The sequence below is a fragment of the Mesoplodon bidens genome (assembly GCF_964165515.1).
Source record: "Mesoplodon bidens genome assembly, chromosome: 9".
In the NCBI taxonomy this organism is placed as follows: Eukaryota; Metazoa; Chordata; class Mammalia; order Artiodactyla; family Ziphiidae; genus Mesoplodon; species Mesoplodon bidens.
Window position 1 is genome coordinate 50,047,140 of NC_138166.1, and position 24,001 is coordinate 50,071,140.

General features: G+C 35.9%; 1 protein-coding gene across 1 annotated transcript; it reads left to right on the forward strand.

Annotated features, from left to right (window-relative positions):
- Positions 1 to 201: 201 nt before the first annotated feature.
- On the forward strand, positions 202 to 23,782 carry SAMD9 (sterile alpha motif domain containing 9). Its single transcript, XM_081243499.1, has 2 exons — positions 202 to 354; positions 17,703 to 23,782. The coding sequence occupies exon 2, from the start codon at positions 17,711 to 17,713 to the stop codon at positions 22,460 to 22,462; it is 4,752 nt and encodes a 1,583-aa protein (XP_081099625.1). The 5' UTR covers positions 202 to 354; positions 17,703 to 17,710; the 3' UTR covers positions 22,463 to 23,782.
- The last annotated feature ends 219 nt before the right edge of the window (positions 23,783 to 24,001 follow it).

Below are 24,001 nucleotides of genomic sequence, written 5' to 3' on the forward strand. Positions count from 1 at the left end.
GAAGAGTAATGGCTTACCAAAAAAAAAAAAAAAAAAAAATCATTTCAGAGAGAAAAGTCACTTCAGTAAATTCAGATCTAGGAAAACGAAACTGAAATCAATTCTGCAGGCTTCCTCCTCCCCCACCTTCCAGTTTCGGCACACCCATTACTGAGAAACACTGTCCTTTCTGAGCCGATCAGAGTTCAGATTGAAGTGGAAGCAGAGGAGAAGCTTTCATAAAAACTGGAGTGAAAAAAGTATTTTTCTCTAACATAGTAGGAAGAAGAAAACACAGATGTTTGAATGTTTCCTACACCGAAATACATGGTTTTTCCCTCGTTTATGTAGAAGAACTTTGCAAGAAAAATCTGGGTAAGTACAATATCTGCTATTTATAGTATTATTACTCTCTGTAACAGCATTTTATTGACTAGGAAGGAATCTACTTCTCAATTAGAAAATTGAAATATACTCCAAAAATAATATTTTAAGCCTAAAAATATTTTAAGCCTAGACTGTTCATTGCTGTGACAGAGTCTGCTTTATATTAGTTGAGGAAGGAGTCACAACATTCCATAAAAGATGCAGTGGAAAACTAGAGGCACTTTTATTGATGAAATCCCCCAAGGCGTTAGGAGCATCTTCAGAAAGAACATATAATGAAATTTGAAAGATGTACTTTACATTAATCAAAGATCCCTTCCACCATCTACTCTAAGGAGTTGCCAGAAAATAAAATTCCCTGATAACTTCTCAGATATTAGTGTATATCTTACATATGTATAAGACACAGACAGACAGAGACAGAGACGGTGATAGAGATGAAGACAGACTACTACAGGAAGTACTTGAAATTATGACAGCTTTCTTATTTCTTCCTAAAAATCCTGGGTTTACGTCTGGTTTCCCCCAAAGTAAGGAACAAGGTGATACAAAGAGTTGGGGGAAATACAGTTTAGATTAAAGGCCTGCTCTTCAACTTCCTTTAGTAAAGCTAACAAGCCCTACAGTTAACCCTACAGTTCATAAATATATGTGGGTTTGATCAATCATGTAACAAATTATGTTTCCATTTTTTATGGGGTTGCTAAGAAGCTCAGAATGAAATTTTCAGGCCAATTCTAGTAAAGTATATAGAATTGAAAAGTTATTTTAGGCACTAACTTTACTCCATGGCTTCACCTTCTTTCCTCTTCTACCCATATTTAGCCTTCTCCCTGATTATTTTTCTGACTTTTTAATTTCTTTCTTCCAGTTTATTAAGATATAACTGACATATCTTATATGTCATATATGTTTAAGGTATATAGCATAATGATTTGACTTACATGCCTCATGAAATGATGAGCACAATGAGTTTAGTGACATCCATCATCTCATGTAGATACAAAATAAAAGAAAAAGAAAACAATACTTTTTCCTTGTGATGAAAACTCTCAGGATTTACTCTCTAAACATCTTTCATATATAACATACAACAGTGTTAATTATATTAATCATGTTGTACATCACATCCCTAGTACTTATTTATCTTATAACTGGAAGTTTGTACCTTTTGACCACCTTCAAGCCACTTTATCCATCTCCTCTGGTAACCAGAAATCTTATCTCTTTTTCTATGAGTTTGTTTTTGAAGTATAATTAGTTCCTGGTACACATCATAGTGATTCAATATTTCTATACATTACAAAATGATCACCACTGTAAATCTAGTCAGCAAAGATATTACTATTGATATTATTATTGACTATATTCCCCACACTATGCATTTCATGCCCAACACATTTATTTTGTAACTGGAAGTTTGTACTGCTTAATCTTCCTAACCTATTTCACTCATCCTCCCACCCCTCTCCCATATGGCAACCACCCATTTGTTCTCTGTATATATGACTCTGTTTCTGTTTTCTTATTTTTGTTCATTTGTTTTGTTTTATAGACTCCACCTGTAAGTGAAATCATATGGTCCTTGTCTGACTTATTTCACTTAGCATAGTACCCTCTAGGTCTATCCATGTTGTCCCAAATGGCAAGATTTCATTCATTTTTGTGGCTGAGTAATAGTCCATTGTGTGTATGTGTATGTATGTACATACCATATCATCTTTATACATTTATCTATTGATGGACACTTACGTTGCTTCCATGTCTTGGCTATTGAATATAATGCTGCAATGAACATAGGAGTGATTATCTTTTCAAATTAGTGTTTTTGTTTTCTTTGGAAAAATACCCAGAAGTGGAATTGCTAGATAATATGGTAGTTCTATTTTTAATTTTTTAAGGAACCTCCATACTGTTTTCCACAGTGTGTGTACCAATTTACATACCCACCAGTAGTGTACAAGGGTTCCCTTTTCTCCACATCCTCTTCAATACTTGTTGTTTCTTTTTCATAATAGCTGTCCTAATTGGTGTGAGGTGTTATCTCATTGTGGCTTTGATTTGCATTTGCCTGATGATTAGTGATGTTGAGCATCTTTTCATCTGTCTGTTGGCCATCTGTATGTCTTTGGGAAAATGTCTATTAAGGTCCTCTGCTATTTTTTATTTGGGTTGCTTGTTTTTTGATATTGAGTTGTATGAGTTCTTTGTATATTTTGGATATTAACCCCTTATCATATATGTCATTTGCAAATATCTTCTCGTATTTAGTAGGCAGACTTTTTGTTTTATTGATGGTTTCCTTCACTCTACAGAAGTGTTTTAATTTGATTCTCATTTGTTTATTTTTGCTTTTGTTGCACTTGCCTGAGGAGGCATATCCAGAAAAATATTACTAAGCCTGAAGTCAAAGAGAGTATTGCCTATGTTTTCTTCTAGGAGTTTTATGGTTTCAGGTCTTTCATATATGTCCTTAATACATTTCAAATTTATTTTTATATATGGTGTGAGAAAGTAGTCCAATTTTATTCTTTTGCATGGAGCTGTCCAGTTTTCCCTACACCATTTATTGAGAAGGCTATCTTTTCCCCATTGTATATTCTTGTTTCCTTTGTTGTAGATTAATTGGCCATATAAGCATGGGTTCTTCTCTGGGTTCTCTCTTTTCCATTGATCTATATGTCTATTTCTTTGCCAGTACCATACTGTTTTGATTACTGTAGCTTTGTAGTATAGTTTGAAATCAGGGAGCATGATACCTCCAGGTTTGTTCTTCTTTCTCAAGATTGTTTTGGCTATACAGGGTCTTTCATGGTTCCACACAAATTTTAGAATTATTTGTTCTAGTTTTGTGAAAAATGCCATTGGTATTTTGATAGGGATTGCATTGAATCTGTATATTGCCTTGGGTAGTATGGTTATTTTAAAAATATTAATTCTTTCAATACATGACCACAATATATTTTTCCATCTGTTTTTGTTTTATCAGTGTCATATAGTTTCCAGTGTACAGGTCTTTTACCTCAGATTTATTCCTAGGTATTTATTATTTTTGATGCAATTGTAAATGAGATTGTTATCCTAATTTCTCTTTCTGATAGTTCATTGTTAGTGTATAGAAACACAACAGATTTCTGTATATTAATTTTATATCCTGCAACTTTACTGAATTCATTTATTAGTTCTAATAGTTTTTTGGTGGCATTTTAGGATCTTCTATATGTAGTATTATGTTATCTGCAAACAAGGACAGTTTTACTTCTTCCTACCCAATTTGGATGACTTTTATTTCTTTTTCTTGTCTAACTGCTGTCACTAGGACTTCCAATACTATGTTGAATGAAAGTAGCAAGAGTGGGCATTCTTGTCTTGTTCCTGATCTTAGAGGAAATGCTTTCAGCTTTTCACTACTGAGTATGATGTTGACTGTAGGTTTGTCATATATGGCTTTTATTATGTTGAGGTATGTTCCCTCTGTACCCACTATGTTGAGAGTTTTTATCATAAATCGATTGTCAGAAGCTTTTTCTGAATGTATTGAGTTGATCATATCATTTTTATTCTTAAATTTGTTAATGTGGTCTATCACATTGATTGATTTACAGATATTGAACCATTCTTTCATCACTGGGATAAATCCCACTTGATCATGGTGTATGATCCTTTCAAAATATTAGTGAATTTGCTTTGCTAATATTTTGTTGAGCATTTTTGCATCTATGTTCCTTGGTAATATGGGCCTGTAGTTTTTCTTTTGTTGTGGTATCTGCCTGATTTGTTATCAGGGTGATGCTGGCCTCATAATTCAGAAGCATTCCTTCCTCATCAATTTTTTGGAAGAGTTTGAGAAAGATAGGCATTAACTCTTCTCTAAATGTTTGATAGAAGTCACCTGTGAAGCCGTCTGATCCTGGGCTTTTGTTGTGAGGGTTTTTTTTTTTTTATTACTGATTCAATTTCATTACTGGTAATCAGTCTGTCCATATTTTTTCATTTCTTCCTGATTCAGTCTTGGGAGATGGTATGTTTCTAGGAATTTATATATTTCTTCTAGGTTGTTCATTTTATTGGCATATAATTGTAGTAATCTCTTATGTGGTATGTTTCTAGGACTTTATACATTTCTTCTAGGTTGTTCATTTTATTGACATATAATTGTAGTAATCTCTTATGATCTTTTATATTTCTGTGCTGTTGGTTGTAACTTCTTTTTCATTCTGGTTTTATATATTTGAGTTATCTTTTATTCTTGATGAGTCTGGCTAAAGGTTTATCTATTTTGTTTATCTTTTCAAAGAACCAGCTCCTAGCTTTATTGATCTTTTCTATTGTTTTTTTAGTCTCTATTTCATTTATTTCTGCTCTGATCTTAATGATTTTTTCCTTCTATTAACTTTGGGTTTTGTTTGTTCTTTTTCTAGTTCCTTTAGGTCTAAGGTCATGTTGTTCATTTGAGACTTTCCTTGTTTCCTGATGTAGGCTTGTATTCTATAAACTTCCCTCTTAGAACTGCATTTGCTGCATCTCATAGATTTTGGATTGTTGAGTTTCCATTTTAATTTGTCTCCAGGTATTTTTTATTTCCTCTTTGATTTCTTCAGTGATCCATTGGATGTTTAGGAGCATATTGTTTACCTACCACCTGTTTGTGTTTCTGTAGTTTTCGTCTTGTAGTTGATTTCTAGTTTCAGAATGTTGTAGTCAACAAGATGATTGACATGATTTCAGTCTTCTTAAATTTATGTAGACTTCTTTTGTGGCATGGCATGTAATCTATCCTTGATAATGTTTTATGTGCACTTGAAAGGAATGTGTATTCTGCTGCTATAAGATGAAATGTTATATATATATATAAAGTCCACCTCACCTAACGTGTTGTTCAAGACCAGTGTTTCTTTATTGATAGTCTGTCTGGATAATGCGTCCACTGATATAAGTGGGATGTTAAAAGTCCCATACTATTATTGTGTTAGTAACAATTTCTTTCTTTATGTTTGTTAATATTTGCTGTATGTATTTACATGCTCCTATGTTGGGTGCATATATATTTGCAACTATTATATCTTGTTGTTGGATTGATCCCTTTATCTTTTTTTTTTTGTGTGTGTGTGTGGTACATGGGCCCCTCACCACTGTGGCCTCTCTTGCTGTGGAGCACAGGCTCCGGACGCACAGGCCCAGCGGCCATGGCTCACGGGCCCAGCCACTCCGCGGCATGTGGGATCTTCCCGGACTGGGGCACGAACCAGTGTCCCCTTCGTCGGCAGGCGGACTCTCAACCACTGCACCACCAGGGAAGCCCCCCTTTATCTTTATATAATGTTCTTTTTTGTCTTTTCTTACAGTCTTTCTTTTAATGTCTATTTTGTCTGATATAAGTATTGCTACTCCAGCTTTTTTTTGTTTCTATTTCCATGGAATACCATTTTCCTCCCCCTCACTTTCAGTCTGCCCATCCCCCTTCCCCACTCCAGCACCTGGTAGCCACTGTTCTCTGATTTCAACTTTGGGATTGGTGGGGGGCGGCGGGGGGGAGTTGTTTTTTACATTCCACATATAAATGAGATCATACGGTATTTGTCTTTCTCTTTCTGGCTTATTTCACTTAACATAATGTCCTTCAGTTTCATCTATGTTGTCACAAATGGAAAGATTTCCTTCTTTCTCATGGCTGAATACTGTGTGTGTGTGTGTGTGTGTGTGTGTGTGTATCACACTTCCTTATCCATTCATCCATTGACAGACACTTAGGTTGTTTCTTTATCTTGGCTATTGTAAATAATGCTACAATAAACATGGGAGTGCAGCTATCTCGTCAAGATACCTATTTCATTTCCTTCTGACATATAGTCAGAAGTGAGATTGCTGAATCATGTAGTAATTCTGTTTTTAAGTTTTTGAGGAATCTCCATACAGTTTTCCATAATGGCTGTACCAATTTTCATCCCCAGTAACAGTCTACAAGGGTTCTGTTTTCTCCACATCCTCACCAACTCTTGTTATCTGTTTTATTTTGGATAAACACCTTCTAACAAGTGTGAGGTGATAATCTCATTTTGGTTTTAATTTGTATTTCCCTGATGATCAGTGATGTTAAACACTTTTTCCTATATCTGTTGGCCATTTGTGTGTCTTCTTTTGAGAAATGTCTATCCAGGTCCTTTGCTTATTTTTCAAATAAGTTTATTTATTTTCTTGCTATTGAGTAGTTTGAGTTCCGCATGTATTTTAGATGTTAACTCCTTATTAGATATGGTTTGCCAATATTTTCTCTCATTCCATAGGTTGCCTTTTCATTTTGTGGATTGTTCTTTTGCTGTGCAGAAGCTTTTTAGTTTGATGCAATCCCATTTATCTATGTTTTCTTTTACTGCATGTGCTTTTGGGGTCATATCCAAAAATCATTGCTCAGACCAATGTCAAGAAGCTTTTTCTCTATGTTTTCATCTATAGTTTTTTGGTTTCAGGTCTTAGATTTAAGTCTTTAATCAAGTTTGAGTGGATTTTTGTATATGGAGTGAAATAAGGGTCCAATTTCATTCTTCTGTTTATGGAAAATCAGTTTTCCCCAAATTATCTAAAGAAGAAACTGTCCTTTTCCCATTGTGTGTTCTTAACACCTTTGTTGAAGATCAATTGATCATTAACCTGTGGATTTATTTCTGGACTCTCTATTCTGTTCCATTGGTCTATTTGTCTGTTTTTATGCCAGTACTATGCTGTTTGAACTATAGCTTTATAGTATATTTTGAAATAAGGTAGTGTGAGGCCTCCAACTTTGTTTTTTCTACTCAAGGTTGCTTTGGTTATTCATGGTCTTTTGTAGTTCCATATGAATTTTATGCCTATTTTTTCTATTTCTGTGAAAAATGTCATTGGAATTTTGATAGATATTGCATTGAATCTCTAGATTGATTTGGGCAGTATGGACATTTTAATAATATTCTTCCAATGCATGAACACAGGATACCTTTCCGTTTATTTGTATCTTCTTCAATTTCTTTCATCAATGTTTTATAGTGTTCAGTGTACAGATCTTTCTCCTACTTGTTTAAATGTATTCCTGAATAGTTTTTATGCTATTGTTAAGTGAGACTGTTTTCTTAATTTTTTTTCAGATAGTTTACTGTTAGTGTATAGAAATGCAACTTTTTAATATTGATTTTTTTTTTTTTTTTTTTTTTGCGGAACACAGGCCTCTCACTGTTGTGGCCTCTCCCGTTGCGGAGCACAGGCTCCAGACACGCAGGCTCAGCAGCCTTGGCTCACGGGCCCAGCCGCTCCACAGCATGTGGGATCTTCCTGGACCAGGGCATGAACCTATGTCCCCTGCATTGGCAGGCGGACTCTCAACCACTGCACCACCAGGGAAGCCCTTTAATATTGATTTTTTTGTATCCTGTACCTTTACCTAATTTATTTATTAGTTCTAACAGTTTTTGGGGGTTTTTTTTTTGGTGGTGGTGTCTAAGGTTTTATGTGTATAATATCATTGCAAACAGACAATTTTACTTCCTCCTTTTCCTTTTTGGAGGGCTTTTATTTCTTTTTCTGCTAATTGATCTGGCTAGAACTTTTAGTTTTATATAGAATAAAAGTTGTGGGAGTGGGAATCCTTGTCTTGTTCTTGATCTGAGAGGAAAAGCATTCAGCTTTTCACTACTGAGTATGATGCTAGCTGTGAGCTTGTCATATATGGCCTTTATTATGTTTAGGTACATTACTTCTGTACCTAATTTGTTCAGGGTTTTTTTTTTTTTTTTTTTTGCGGTATGCGGGCCTCTCACCACTGTGGCCCCTCCCACTGCGGAGCACAGGCTCCGGACGTGCAGGCTCAGCGGCCATGACTCACGGGCCCAGCCACTCCGTGGCATGTGGGATCCTCCCAGACCGGGGCACGAACCCGTGTCCCCTGCATCAGCAGGCAGACTCTCAACCACTGCGCCACCAGGGAAGCCCCTGTTCAGGGTTTTTGTCATGTAATAGTGTTGAATTTCGTCAAATACTTTTTCTGGATCTATTGAGATGATCATATGATTTTTATCCTTCATTCTTTTAATGTGATATATCACATTTATTGATTTGCATATATCAAACAATCCTTGCATCCCAGAGATAAATCACATTTAATTATGGTATAAGATCTTTATAATCCTTATAGTGTTCTGTTGAACTTGGTTTGCTAGTATTTTATTGAGGATTCTTGCATTTATGTTCATCAGTGATATTGATCTGTAACTTTCTTTTTGTTGTACTGTCTTTATCTGGCCTTGGTATCAAGGTTATGCTGGCCTCATAAAATGTGCTTATAAGTGTTCCCTCCTCTTGTATTTTTTGGAAGAGTTTGAGAAGGATTCATATTAATTCTTCTTCAAATATTTGGCAGAATTCACTGGCGAAGTCATGAGGTCTGAGGCTTTTCCATCTTGGGAGGTTTCAGTTACTGATTCAGCCTCCTTACTCATTATTGGTCTGTTCAGATTCTTTATTCATGATTCAGTCTTGGTAGTTTGTATATTTCTAGGAATTTATTTATTTATTCTAGACTGTCCAGTTTGCGGGCATATAAATGTTCATAGTGCTATCTTATGATCCTTTGCATTTCTGTAGTATCAGTTGTAACATCTCTCTTTCATTTATAATTTTATTTATTTGAGTCTCTGCTCTTTGTTTCTTAATCTAGCTAAAGGTTCATTAATTTTGTTTACAAAAAACAGCTCTTAGTGGTAAGAGAAGATGGATGCCTTGGTCATTAATTTGGCTGGTCTCCTTTTCTCTCTGCAGTGTTATTTCCTTCATGCCCAGCTGCTCTGAGATACAACTATTTTTAAGAAACTTGGTATCGATGGGAAGGTCTTCTTTTGAAGAAGGTGGAGTAGAAGGACCCTAAGCTCATCTCGTCTCAAGAGCACACCCAAATCACAACAATCCACAAAACAACCATCATTGGAAAAGACCGAAACCTACCAGAAAAGATCCTCTACCACTAAAGACATAACGAACCACAATAAGACTGGTAGGAGGGGAGGACTAGTGATATAATCACCCAGGTAGGTGACCCACAGACTGGAGAATAATTATATTACAGAGGTTCTCCCACAGGAGTGAGAATTCTGAGACCCATGTCAGGCCCCGCAGCCCGGGGGGTCCAGCACCAGGAAGGGATGACCTTTTCTATTGTTTTTCTAGTTTCTATTTAATTTATTTCTGCTCTGATTTTATTATTTCATTCCTTCTGTGAACTTTAGGTTGAGTTTGTTCTTGAGGTGTAACATTAGGTTGCTTATTTGAGATCTTTCTTTTTTCTTAAAGTAGACATTTATCACTATTAACTTCTGTCTTAGAACTGTTCTGCATTTCTTAAATTATGGTATGTTGTGTTTCCATTTTTAACAATCTCAAGATATTTTTTGATACCCCTTTTGATTTTTTCTTTGACCTGTTGGTTTTTCAGAAATGTGTCATTTAACTTCCACATATTTATAAATTTTCCAATTTTCCTTCTATTATTGATTTCTCATTTTATATCATTGTGGTCAGAAAAGACATTTGATATGATTTCAAAGTTCTTAAATTTGTTAAGAGTTCTTTTGTGGGCTAATATATGATCTATCCTGGACAATGTTCCATGTGCACTTTGAAAGAATGTGTACTCTGTTGCTATTGGATGGACTGTACTGAATGTGTCTGCTAGGTCTATTTGATCTATAGTGGTGTTTAGGCCTGCTGTTTCCTTATTGAATTTCTGTCTGAATGACCTATCCATTGTTAAAACTGGGATATTGAAGTCACCTACTCTTGTTGTATATGTCTATTTCTCCCATTAGTTCTGCTAATATCTGCTATATTTTTAGGTACACTGAAGTACCTAAGTTTGGGTGCATTGTATATTTACAATTGTATATCATCTTGATGAATTGACCCCTTTATCATTATGTAGTAACCTTCTTTGTCACTTTTGACAGTTTTTGACTTAAAGTCTATCTTGTCTAATTATAATCACTCCTGCTGTCTTTTGGTTACCATTTGCATGGAATATGTTTTTCCATCCCTTCACTTTCAGTGCATGTGTGTCCTTAAATCTAAAATGAGTCTCTTGTAGGCAGCATATTACTTTTGGATCTGATTTTTTTAATCCATTCAGCCACATTGTATCCTTTGATTGGATAATTTAATCCTTTTACATTTAAAGTAAATATTGATAGGTAAGGATTTAATATTGCCATATTGTTCATTGTTTTCTGACTGCTTTATAATTCCTTCATTTTCCTTTCTTCCTTTCTTTCTGTCTTTGTGATTTGATGACCTTTTGTAGTGATATGCTTTGATTCCTTTCTCTTTATTGTTTGTATATCTACTACAGGTTTTTTATTTGCGGTTACCATGAAGTTTACATTATTCATCTTATAGATATAACAGTCAGTTTTACGTTTATAACAACTTAAATTCAACCACATACAAAAACTCCACACTTTAACTTAACTTCTTTCACATTTTATGTTATTAACGTCACAGTTTACATCTTTTATATATGTTGTATCCATTAACACATTATTTTATTTTACCTATAGTTTTTTTTTTTTTTTTTTTTTTTTTGCGGTAGGCGGGCCTCTCACTGTTGTGGCCTCTCCCCTTGCAGAGCACAGGCTCCGGACGCGCAGGCTCAGCAGCCATGGCTCACGGGCCTAGCCGCTCTGCGGCATGTGGGATCTTCCCAGACCGGGGCACGAACCCGTGTCCCCTGCATCGGCAGGCGGACTCTCAACCACTGCGCCACCAGGGAAGCCCAACCTATAGTTATTTTTAATACTTTTGTGTTTTACTTTTTTTTTAAAGATTTTTTTAAATGTGGACCATTTTTAAAGTCTTTATTGAATTTGTTACAATATTGCTTCCGTTTTATGTTTTGGTTTTTTGACCACAAGGCATGTGGAATCCTAGCTCCCCAACCAGAGATTGAACCCACACCCTCTGCATTGGAAGGTGAAGTCTTTAACCACTGGACCGCCAGGGAAGTCCCTATCTTTTATACCAGAGTTAAGAGTGATTTATCTAACACCATTACAGTATTAGAGTGTTCTGAGTTTGACTATATTCTCACCTTCACTATGTTTCATACTTTCATATTTTTTTCATGTTGTCAGCATACTTTTGTTACAACTCAAAGACCTCCCTTTAGCATTTCTTGTAAGACAGGTCTAGTGGTGAAGAATTCTACAACTTTTTTGTTTGTTTGTTTGTTTTGGTCTTGGAAAGTCCTTATCTCTCCTTCATTTCTGAAGGACAACTTGTAAGGTTCTTAAGTATTCACGGTTGACAGTTTCAGCACTTTGAATATATCATCCCACTCTCTACTGGCCTATAAGGTTTCTGCTGAGGAATCTGTTGATAGTCTTATGGAGGTTCCTTTGTGGGAATTTTTTTCTCTTGCTGCATTTAAAATTCTTTGTCTTTGATTTTAGGTAGTTTAATTATTATGTGTCTTAGAGAAGATCTTTTTGTGTCGAAACTTTTGGGGCACCTATGAGCTTCAGGAACTTGGATGTCCAAATCTCTCCCCACATTTGGGAAATTGACAGCCATGATATCTATAAATAAGCCTTCTGCCCTTTTCTTCCTCTATTCTCCTTGAACTCCAACAATAGTAGATTTTACTGTCAGTGGTATCCCATAATTCACATAGGCTTTTTTTCACTCTTTTTCATTCTTTTTTCTTTGCTCCTCTGAATGGAGAATTTCAAATGTACTGTCATCAAGTTCACTGATTCTTTTGCCTAGATGAGTCTGCTTTTGAAGCTTTCTGTTGAATTCATCAATTCATTCACTGTGTTCTGCAACGCTAGGATTTCTGTTTGTTCATTTATATGTTTTTAATGGTTTCTATTTCTTTGCTGAACCTCTCATTTTGTTCATGCATTGTTTTACTAATTTTGTTTAACTATATATCTGTGTTTTCTTGTAGTTCACAGACTTTGTTTATGAAGATTATTCTGAATAATTTGTCAGGTAGTTCATAGATCTTCATTTCTTTAGGGTCATTTATTGGGGCTTTATTAGTTTCCTTTGTTGGTGTCATGTTTCATTGATTATTGGTAATTCTTCTGGCCTTGCTTGTTTCATTGATTATTCATAATTCTTCTGGCCTTGCATTATTGTCTGCACATTTGAAGAAGTAGGCACCTCTTTCAGTCTTTACAGACTGGGCTTAGGCCAGAAAAGCCCTTCACCAGTCAGCTTGTCCAGAGATTGTGGGTGAATTGTCTGGTAGATTCTGAGGATGAGCTTGATCCTCAGGTGGGAAGGTCTGCTGCCTGGGTCAGTGTCTGGGCTGAACTAGTGCTTGGATCTACAGAGGTAGGCTGGCATTTGGGTCCATGGGGTGGACCTCGCCCCTGAAGTGCTGGTGGTGGGCCTGGATTCTGATGCCACAGGAGTTGGCCTATAGGCTTGGGGTACAGGTGCTGTCCTGAAGGTTGGGTCCATGAGGTGTAGCCTGACACTGGGGCTGGCCATGTGCCTGGGTCCTCGGGAGCCAACCTGGAGGCTGGGGCGAGCCAGGAGCCTGAGTCTATGGGAACCAATCTGGAGTCTGTGTCCATGGAACCCAACCCAGCACCAGGACAGGCAAAGAGCCTGGGTCTGTGGGAGCTGGCCTTGCACTGGAGTGAGGCAGGAGCCTGGATCTGCAGGAGACTGCTTTGAGCCTGGGGCCTCAGGGACTGGCTTGGCACTGGGGCGAGGCAGGAGTCTTGGTCCATGGGAGCTCACCTGAAGGCTGGGTTTGCAGAGGCTTTGCTAGTAGGGTAATACAAGCTTCATAAAATGAATTGGGAAGTATTCCCTCTTTTACTGTGTTCTAGAAGAGGTTATATAAAATCAGCATTAATTCTTTAAATGTTTGGTAGAATTCTTCAGTGAATCTGTCTTGGCCTGGAAATTTTTCCTTGTAGAGAGATCTTTAAAATTAAAAATCCAGTTTTCTGGGCTTCCCTGGTGGCACAGTGGTTGAGAGTCCGCCTGCCGATGCAGGGGACATGGGTTCGTGCCCCGGTCCGGGAAGATCCCACATGCCGTGGAGCGGCTGGGCCCGTGGGCCATGTCTGCTGAGCCTGCGCGTCTGGAGCCTGTGCTCCGCAGCGGGAGAGGCCACAACAGTGAGAGGCCCGGGTACCAAAAAAAAAAAAAAAAAAAAAAAAAAAAATCCAGTTTTCTTTAAAGTATGGGACTATTCAAATCATCTGTTTCATACTGAATGGACTGTGGAAATTTGTTTTTTGAGGAATTGTTCTATTTCATTTGAGTTGTCAAATTTGTGTGTGTGAAGTTATTCATACTACTCCCTTCTTCCCTTTTGATGTCTATACAGTTCAAAATTATATCCACTGTTTCACTTCTAATATTGGTAAGTTGTGTCTTCTCTTTTTTATTCTTTGTCAGTTTTGCTAGAGTTTTGTCAATTTTACTGATCTTTCAAGGAAGCAGATTTTGTTTCATTGATTTTCTCCATTGTTTTTTGTTTTCAAATTAATTGATTTCTGCTCTTATCTTTATTTCTTTCCTTCTGCTTGCTTTGGGTTATTTTACTTTTCTTTTTCAAAGTTTTCTAAGTTTTTGAAGTAAGATCTTAGATTATTAATTTGAGACTTTTTTCTCTAATGTATGCATTTATTGCAACAATTTTTTCAATACTGCTTTAACCATGTACCACAAATTTTGGTATGTTGTATTTTCATTTTCATTCACTGCAATGTATTTTTTTTATTTCACTTGAGACTTTTCTTTGGCCCATGAATTATTTAGGAGTGTAGTTTTAGTGTTTAGTGAGTTTCCTCTTATCTTTCTGTTATCAGTTCCTAATAAGATTCCATTGTGGTTGGCAAACATATTCTGTATGATTTCAATTATTTTAAATTTGTTGAAGCTTGTTTTATCATTTAGGTTATGGTCTATCTTGGGCACTTAAAAAGAAAGATTTCCTGCTGTTGTTGAATGGAGTGTTCTATAAATGTGGTTTGGTACCTGTTGGTTGATGGTGTTGAGTTCTTCTGTAACCTCACTAACATTCTGTCTAATTTTTCTTTCAATTATAGAGAGAAAGGTGTCAAAATATCCAGCTATAAATGTGGATTTGTCTAAAACTGAAAAGTTCTGTCATTATTTGTTTCAAACATTTTGAAACTTTCTTCTTTGGCACATACACTTTTAGGATTGTTATGTCATCTTGTTGAGTTGAACATTTTATCATTATGTAATATGCCTTTGTCTCTGGTAATTTTCTTTTCTCTGAAGTCTACTTTATCTGACATTAACATAACCATTCCTGTCTTTATTGATTAATATTTATATCATATATATTTATCCATACTTTTCTTTTCAACCTATTTATATCATTATATTTCAAGTGAGCATCTTATAATATATCCCAACAGGATATAGTTGGGTCATGTTCTTAATCCACTTTACCAATTCTGTCTTTTAACTTCTGTATTTAGGCCATTTATATTTAATGTAATTATTTATATGTTAGGACTTATGTTTTTCAATTTTCTATCTTATTTTCCTGATGTCCTGAGGGTTACTTGAAAATTTTTTTACAATTCCACTTTTATCTAGTGGAATTGAGTGTATCACTTTTGAGTGTATCACTTTGAGTATCACTTTGTATGGCTTTTTTATTGATTGCTCTAGATGTTTCATTATACATACATAACCTATGACAGTGCAATAGTGGGTTTTTTTACCAGTTTGAGTGAAGCATAGAAATCTTACTTCCCTTCATATCCCTTTACCCTATCCACATATAATGGTCTTAAATATTTTCACTACATACATTTAGAACCATATCAGCCAGTGCTTCAAAAATCAAACGTAATTTTGAAAACCAAAGAGGAGAGGTCTATTATATTTACCAATATTTTTGCTTACTGTGTTCTTTTTTCTTCCTAATGTACCAGGATTCCTTCTCTTATTATTTTCTTTCTGTTTAGAAAACTTCCTTTAACCATTCTCTTAACGTAGGTTGTGTAGGTTGTATCATTTTACATTCCTACCAGTAGTGCACAAGGGTTCCTCCAATTTCTCCACATCATCTTCACTAATACTTGTTATTTTCTGGGGTTTTTAAAAATAGTAGTCATCACAGTAGATGTGAAATGATATATCACTGTGTTTTAGGTTTGTATTTCTCTAATGATTAGTGATGTTGAACATCTTTTTATATGTTTGTTGGTCATTCATATATCATCTTTGGAGAAATGTCTAAATCCTTTGCTCACTTTTAATCTGGTTATTTGTCATGTCATTGAGTTGCAGGAGTTTTCTAAAATATATTTTAGATATTAACCCCTTATCAGATCTATGATTTGAAAATATTGCAAATATTTTCTCCCATTCCATAAGTTGCCTTTTCATTCTGTTCATTGTGTCCTTCAATGCATAGTTTCTAAGTTTGATATAGTCCCACAAAAGGGGCTTACTTTAAAAAGCAGTACACTTAAAACAATTTCCCACCTCCACTCTTTTCTTTCTCCCCAGCTTATTTTAAATTTGAGCTTCTTAATCTCTACAGGTCAAATAACTGAAAGAAATTTCACCTAGTTCACTTTTTTTAGAAGGCATTAAATCTCCATGGTTTCTGATTGTCATAGTATTGTAATAGAGTAAAATTTCCATCCGTTGTGCATATCTTTGCCTATTTTTGTATTAATGTAGCTGTAAGGTATATCTTTTATTAACTTAATATGAATGCAGGAGTTACTAACCAAAAAAATAATAGCTTTAACATTAGACCATTGCTCTGGCAGCTTTATGTCTGGACGGGAAGGTAAATCCTAACCTTGATTTTTTATGTACCACTGGTAGGTAATATTCCTATGTACTATTTCATGGAAGTGTGCCTATATAATCTACTTTCCACTATTCTCCAGGCTTATCTTCTCTGTTGATTTGATTTCTCCCATGGTGACTTTATAGGAATGGCTCACGTTATTTGAGCCATTTTTGGATTGTACTTAAAGCTGACTATTATTATCTGGATTCTATTGTGTTTTTTTCTAACCATTGCTATATTTCTGCAACCCAGATGGCCAATAATTTTTCCAAATAGTAGTCTTTCAATCTGAATACCAAATAGTAATGCCATTTGTTACTGCCCAGGAATTAGCTATTATCAAATATTATGTGAAAATTTACATGGATATAATAGTAGCCTCCAAGTTCACTACCCAGCCAGCTATCCCAGAAGTCATGGAACAGAATGGCTCACAAATCAATTTAAGGTATTTGAGACACATCTTTATTAAATCAATTAAGATACACAACAAAAAGCAGGGGGAAAGAGCTGGGTAACACACTTTGGATAAGGTACAGGAGGGGTGGAAGGATCTCATTACCTGAGTTATACAAGTTTATATATCCTCTCTCTCCCTCTCTGCAGTATCAGCATTCTCCACTGATTGTGTGATTTTGAGAACCAGAGTTGAGGTCTGTCCAAGGGGGATCAACAGATACAAGACACCTGTGTCAGTGACATACACTTGCTCCAATCAGAGAGATGCAGAGGGGCATATATGCCTGACCACAGCTCTAACTCATCAGTTAGCCTGATAAGCTACTCTGTATTTTATTTATGTCTTTTAATTAGAGTATACAAAGGATCAGAATGGGTGTCAACAGTAGGTAGACCAATTAAGATGTCAAAAATATAAAGTGCTTCAAGTGTGCCTCATGAATATTTAATATCTATTTGGCCATTCTTTCTCTTCCTAACTATGTTTAATGTTCATATGCTCTATTTACTTTATCTATGTCTATCATAACATGTTTCACAAACTACTTGCTTCTATACCTTGTTTCATATATCCTCCTCATATCATAATCCGTCTCTCTTTAGTTTCATATAGCCTCCTTTGTTTTTCTTATTTTCTATAGCAGAATTGAATATTTATAAACAATAGAGCTAACACACATTATAGAAAACAACCATTAAGAAGGATGAAACATCTCTCTCTATATATATATATTGACTGGAAGCATCCCCAAGATACAGTTAGTGAATAAAGCAAAGCAAAGAGAATTGAGTATAGTATGTTGCCATTTGAATGGAAAAATACTACCAAATACAAATGCATTTGTATTTGGTAGTATTTCTCTGAAAGGATATAGAAGAAACTGATAATGGTAATTTCCTCTCAGGAGGGTAATTAGATGGAATGTATATCCTTTTGAGCGTTTTCAGTTTTATAAGACATGTACATATTGTCTATTGAAAAATTAACTGATTATTTTTAAAATTTACTTATAAAAATACTAAATAATTTTTCTTTTTCTATAAATAGGTATCAGAATGGCAGCACAACTTAACTTACCAGATAATACAGATGAATGGACAAAAGAGGATGTAAATCGGTGGTTAGAAAGTCATAAAATTGACCAAAAACACAGGGAAATTTTGACCGCACAAGATGTGAATGGCGCAAACTTGAAGTACTTAACTAAAGATCACCTTGTTGCTATGGGCATAACATTTGGACCAGCTATCCAAATAGAACATCTCTTCAAAGAGTTCCTGGAAACATCCTCTGGAGATCCTTTTCAGACAAGTAAGGGGGGGAAAGGCAGTAAAAATGTTCCTAAAAAACAGGAGAAAAATGGAGAAACTTCAAAGCAAAAACAAAAGGAGAAAGAGAAATCAGACATGGTTAATGACTGTACAATAAGCACAGTTACTAAAGGTTCTAAGTCACTAAAAAATGAGTTCATGAATGATGAAATAGATGACACGAAGGAAGAGCAGCCATCCGTAGAACTGACATGTGTATCGTACCCTTTTGATGAATTCAGTGATCCATATCGTTACAAATTAAATTTTAATCTACAGCCTGAAACAGGACCACTCAATCTCATTGATCCAATACATGAATTCAAAAGCTTCACGAATACAGAAACAGCCACAGAAGAGGATGTTAAGATGAAATTTAGCAATGAAGTTTTCCGGTTTGCTTCAGCTTGTATGAATTCACGTACCAATGGCACCATTCATTTTGGAGTCAAGGACAAACCCCATGGAAAAATTGTTGGTGTGGAAGTCACCACTGTCACCAAGGAAGCCCTCATTGACCACTTCAATCTGATGATCCACCAATATTTTGAAGACCATCAGGTCCAAAAAGCAAAGAATTGCATTCGAGAGCCAAGATTTGTAGAAGTTTTAATGCCAAATAGTACTCCATCTGACAGATTTGTTATTGAAGTGGATGTTGTTCCAAAATATTCTGAATGTGAACATGATTATTTCCAGATTAAAATGCAAAATTACAGCAAGAAGACATGGACACAAAGTCCAAAATTCTCAGTCTTTGTGCGCGATGGGGCCAGTTCTAAGGACATCATGAAAAATAATGCATATTTCACATCATTTAAATTAGATTTAAAAAGACTGGCAGAATCTAGGAAAGAAGCAGAAGAAAAATGCAGAGTAAAAACAAATAAAAAAGAGAGTGAGGGACCAAAGCTTGTTAATCTGTTGACAGGAAATCAGGATTTGTTAGATAATTCCTACTATGAATGGTACATTCTTGTAATAAATAAATGCCATCCAACTCAAATAAAACACTTAGATTTCCTAAAGGAAATTAAATGGTTTGCTGTGTTGGAGTTTGATCCTGAATCTGTGAGCAACGGTGTGGTCAGAGCTTACAAAGAAACCCGAGTAGCAAACCTTCACTTCCCAAGTTTATATGTGGAAGGGAAAACCACAGATGAGAAGATTACTAGTCTGAATCTTTATCAACAACTCAGCTGGATTTTCTGCAATGGCAGGTTAGACCTTGACAGTGAAAAATATAAACCCTTAGATCCAAGTTCCTGGCAAAGAGAAAAAGCGTCTGAAGTCAGGAAACTGATTTCATTTCTTACACATGAAGACATAATGCCAAGAGGGAAGTTTTTGGTGGTATTTCTATTACTCTCCCCTGTGGATGACCCAAGAGACCCCCTCATTGAGACCTTCTGTGCTTTCTACCAAGATCTCAAAGGAATGGAAAATATATTGTGTATTTGCACACATTCACACATATGTCAGAGATGGAAAGATCTACTTGAAGCAAGATTAACAAAACAGCAAGATGAATTATCAAGCCAATGTGTTTCTGCTTTAAATCTTGAAGAGATAAATGGAACTATTCTTAAGCTAAAATCTGTGACTCAATCTTCAAAGAGATTTTTACCATCTATTGGTTCATCTACTGTCCTTCTGAAAAAAGAAGAAGATATCATGACTGCTCTGGAAATTCTCTGTGAAAATGAGTGTGAAGGTACACTCTTAGAGAAGGACAAAAAAAAATTACTTCAACTCAAAGCATCAAAAGAGGAAGACTTCTATCGAGGTGGCAAAGTATCATGGTGGAACTTCTACTTTTCTTCTGAAAACTATTCTTCCTCTTTTGTCAAAAGGGATAAATATGAAAGACTTGAAGAAATGATTCAAAACTGGGCAGATTCTTCTAAGCCAACATGTGTCAAAATTATTCATCTGTTTCATCATCCAGGCTGTGGTGGGACTACCTTGGCCATGCATATTCTCTGGGAACTAAGGAAGAAATTCAGATGTGCTGTGCTGAAAAACAAGACAGTGGATTTTTCTGAAATTGGAGAACAAGTGACTAATTTAATAACCTATGGGACAAAAAATAATCAGGAATACTTACCTGTACTACTGCTTGTTGATGATTTTGAAGAACAAGATAATGTCTATCTTCTGCGGGCCTCTATTCAAACAGCTGTAGCTAATAGGTATATTCGATATGAGAAGCCTCTAGTGATCATCCTAAATTGCAGGAGATCACAGAATCCTGAAAAAAGTGCAAAGATCTCAGACAGTATTGCCCTAATACAACAACTATCTCCCAAAGAACAGAGAGCTTTTGAGCTTAAACTGAAAGAAATTGAAGAGCAACATAAAAACTTTAAAGATTTTTATTCCTTCATGATTATGAAAACCAACTTTGATAAAAAGTACATAGAAAATGTGGTCAGGAATATTCTGAAAGGACAAAACATTTCCACCAAGGAAGCAAAGCTCTTTTCTTTTCTGGCTCTTCTTAATTCATATGTGCATGATACCACCATTTCATTATCACAGTGTGAAAAGTTCTTAGGAATCACAAACAAGAAAGCTTTCTGGGGAATAGAAAAGCTTGAAGACAAGATGGGCACCTACTCTACAATTCTAATAAAAACAGAGGTGGTGGAATGTGGGAACTACTGTGGTGTACGCACTATTCACCCTTTGATTGCCATTCGCTCACTGGAAGAATTGAAGATAAGCTATGACTTAGATAAAAGTCAAATTATGCTGGATATGCTAACAGAAAATGTGTTCTATGAAACTGGTATAGGAAAAAGCAAATTTTTAGAAGACATGCAAACACTGCTGCTCACAAGACAGCGCAATGAACATGAAGGTGAAACGGGAACTTTGTTTTCCCCATTCATTGAAGCATTACATAGAGATGAAGGGAATGTGGCAGCTAAAAATGTATTACTTGAAGGTATTCATCGGTTCAACCCAAATGCATTCATTTGCCAAGCCTTGACAAGACATTTCTACATTAAAGAGAAGGATTTTAACAGTGCTCTACGTTGGGCAAATAAAGCAAAAAAGATAGAACCTGACAATTCTTATATCTCAGATACACTGGGTCAAGTGTACAAAAGTAAAATTAGATGGTGGTTAGAGGATAATGGAAGAAACAGGAACATTTCAGTTGATGATCTATCTGATCTTTTGGACTTAGCAGTGCATGCCTCAAATGCATTCAAAGAATCTCAACAGCAAAGTGAGGATAGACAGTATGAAGCAAAGGAAAGGTTTTATCAGAAGTCGAAAAGGCGGTATGATACTTACAATATAGCTGGGTATCAAGGGGAGATAGAAGTTGGGCTCTACACAATCCAGATTCTCCAGCTCATTCCTTTTTTTGACAATAAAAGTGAACTATCTAAAAGAGATATGATCAATTTTATATCAGGAAGTAATGATATTCCTGGAGATCCAAGCAATGAATTTAAAGTAGTCCTCAAGAACTTTATTCCTTATCTAACCAATTTGAAATTTTCTTTGAAAAAGTCCTTTGATTTTTTTGATGATTACTTTGTCCTTCTAAAACCCAGGAACAATATTAAGCAAAATGAAGAGGCCAAAACTCGGAAAAAGGTGGCTGGATATTTTAAGAAGTATGCAGATATATTCGGTCCCTCAGAGGAATCACAGAACAAAGATCTTGGACCAAAGCTTAGTTTGCCACTTCAAGTAGAGCTGTATCGGAAAAGCCTAGAAGTTCTAAAAGCAGACAAGTTTTCTGGGCTCTTGGAATATCTTATCAAAACTCAAGAAGATGCTATACGCACCATGGAAGATATAATTAACAAATATACTTTTCTCTTTGAGCAGTGCACTGTCAGAATCCTGCCAAGGGAAAAGCAAAATTTCATCTTGGCCAACATCATTCTCTACTGTATTAAACCTACCTCCAAAATAGTGAAGCCAATTAAAAAACTGAAAGATCAGCTTCGAGAAGTCTTGCAACAAGTAGGAATGACTTATCAATTTCCAGAACCTTATTTCCTAGCTTCCCTGTTATTCTGGCCAGGAAACCAACAACTAGATCAAGATTCTAAACAAATGGAAAAGTATGCTTGGTCACTGGAAAATTCTTTCAGGGGGCAATATAAGCATATGTATCGTACAAAGCAACCAATTGCATATTTCTTTCTTGGGAAAGGTAACAATATGAACAGACTTGTTCACAAAGGAAAAATCGATCAATGTTTTAGAAAGATAGCTGATATTAATTCCTTGTGGCAGAGTGGAGATGTATGGAAGGAGGAAAAAGTCCGAGAACTTTTGCTTCGGTTAAAGGGAAGAGCTGAAAATAATTGTTTATACATAGAATATGGAATAAATGAAAAAGTCACAATACCCATCACACCTGCTTTTTTGGGTCAACTTAGAAGTGGTAGAAGCATAGAAAAAGTATCTTTTTACCTGGGGTTTTCCTTTGGAGGCCCACTTGCTTATGACATTGAGGTTATTTAAGAGTTTGATCTTCTCCCTCCAGGAATGTGGACACAAAAGCACTTAATTTTTTTAGACCCAAGATCTGTACTTTAAATTGGCAAATTTATAGATACAGCCTCTGACTTTTCAGCCCTGTACATACAATATTTATGTTTCCTCTTAAGCATGTTGTGAGTCTCAAATAGACTGTGGTGGAAAAGGAAGGAATGAGAGATGTGGAAACTATCAAATATCTACCTTGGCTTGGACAACACCATCGAGGGCAAAATAAGGAGCTATGGATGGAATTAGGAGTGGTGAATGTAATCATTCAGCCACACAGAATCCCACCACTTCCCTCAATTAACCAACAAAGGCATGGATTGAGGAAGACTGTCTACTTTCTTCTTAAATGTGAAAATTTTTCAGAATTGAAAAACAATAGTTATGGTACCAAGACATTACAATATCTGGGAAACCGTTTCACAAAAACAGGTGAAAACTCTCAACATAAACATTTATTCCTACCAGGCAGACCAGAAAGGTACCATGTACTTGGCACTGAAGGGTCTTTCAAAGGAGAGGACCAACCAGTTCTCTGAAGGTCATACCCATAGAGGTCTGCAGATCCTACCAAAGTAAGTAGGCTGGAGAATTAGGCTTCCTTTTCATGCAGTAGCAGGCAGTTGAGCAAAAATGAATTTTGTTTCTACAGCTGATAAACTCATAGACCTCCAAACAAACAAAAGTACACCAAAATTCCAAAGCTAATGAATAAAAAGGACTCTTGTGAAAAGACTAATGAGTCTCCAATCCAGGGGATCCCAGTGTTCTAGCATGTATACATATAACCTATGCACAGCTAGTGAGAGGTAATCAAAATGTAATTTTCCTAATAAAATTATGGATATGGGAAATCATCAGTGGTTGCTAAAACTTATAAAAAGCTGATAAAGAACTATAACAGATGAATCAAACTGTCCTAAATCCTGATCAATATTAACATTGCTGAGAGAGGACCAGACATCATGGGCCTGGAAGTCCTGTAGGAGTGCACACAACACCTGTGAGACAGTCTCACCAAATAATTGAAACTGAATCTGATCAAGCCTCTGGATCTTACTTCCAATTTAAAGGAAATACAGACGTTGGATATGCTTCAAAGTAATTCTGTGTATGGGGTATGGGGAAGGTGAAAGGAGGGTAGATGGGCAGTATAGTTGCAACAAGATTCGACAGGAGTTAACAATTGCTGCATTATGAGGACATGGGAGTTCATGAGACTCTTCTCTCTTCTTTGGACTGTGTTTTTGAAGTTTTCTGTTATAAAATATTTATAAAAACAAAAGAAACAAGAAATGCTATTTGTTTTGTCTTTACAATCCCATTCAAATATTTTCACTGGAGGAGGTTTTTCCTTTGCTCCTGCATGAAATTTCAGCTTCATAACTTACCAATTCACTCTTGGCATAAAAAAATCCTCTGCTCAAACACAGTCTCAATTTAGAGATGAGAATGTCCAGTTGCATTGTTTTCTCTGGAGCCACTTCGCACTCTGCTCCAGGTTTCGTTCTACTC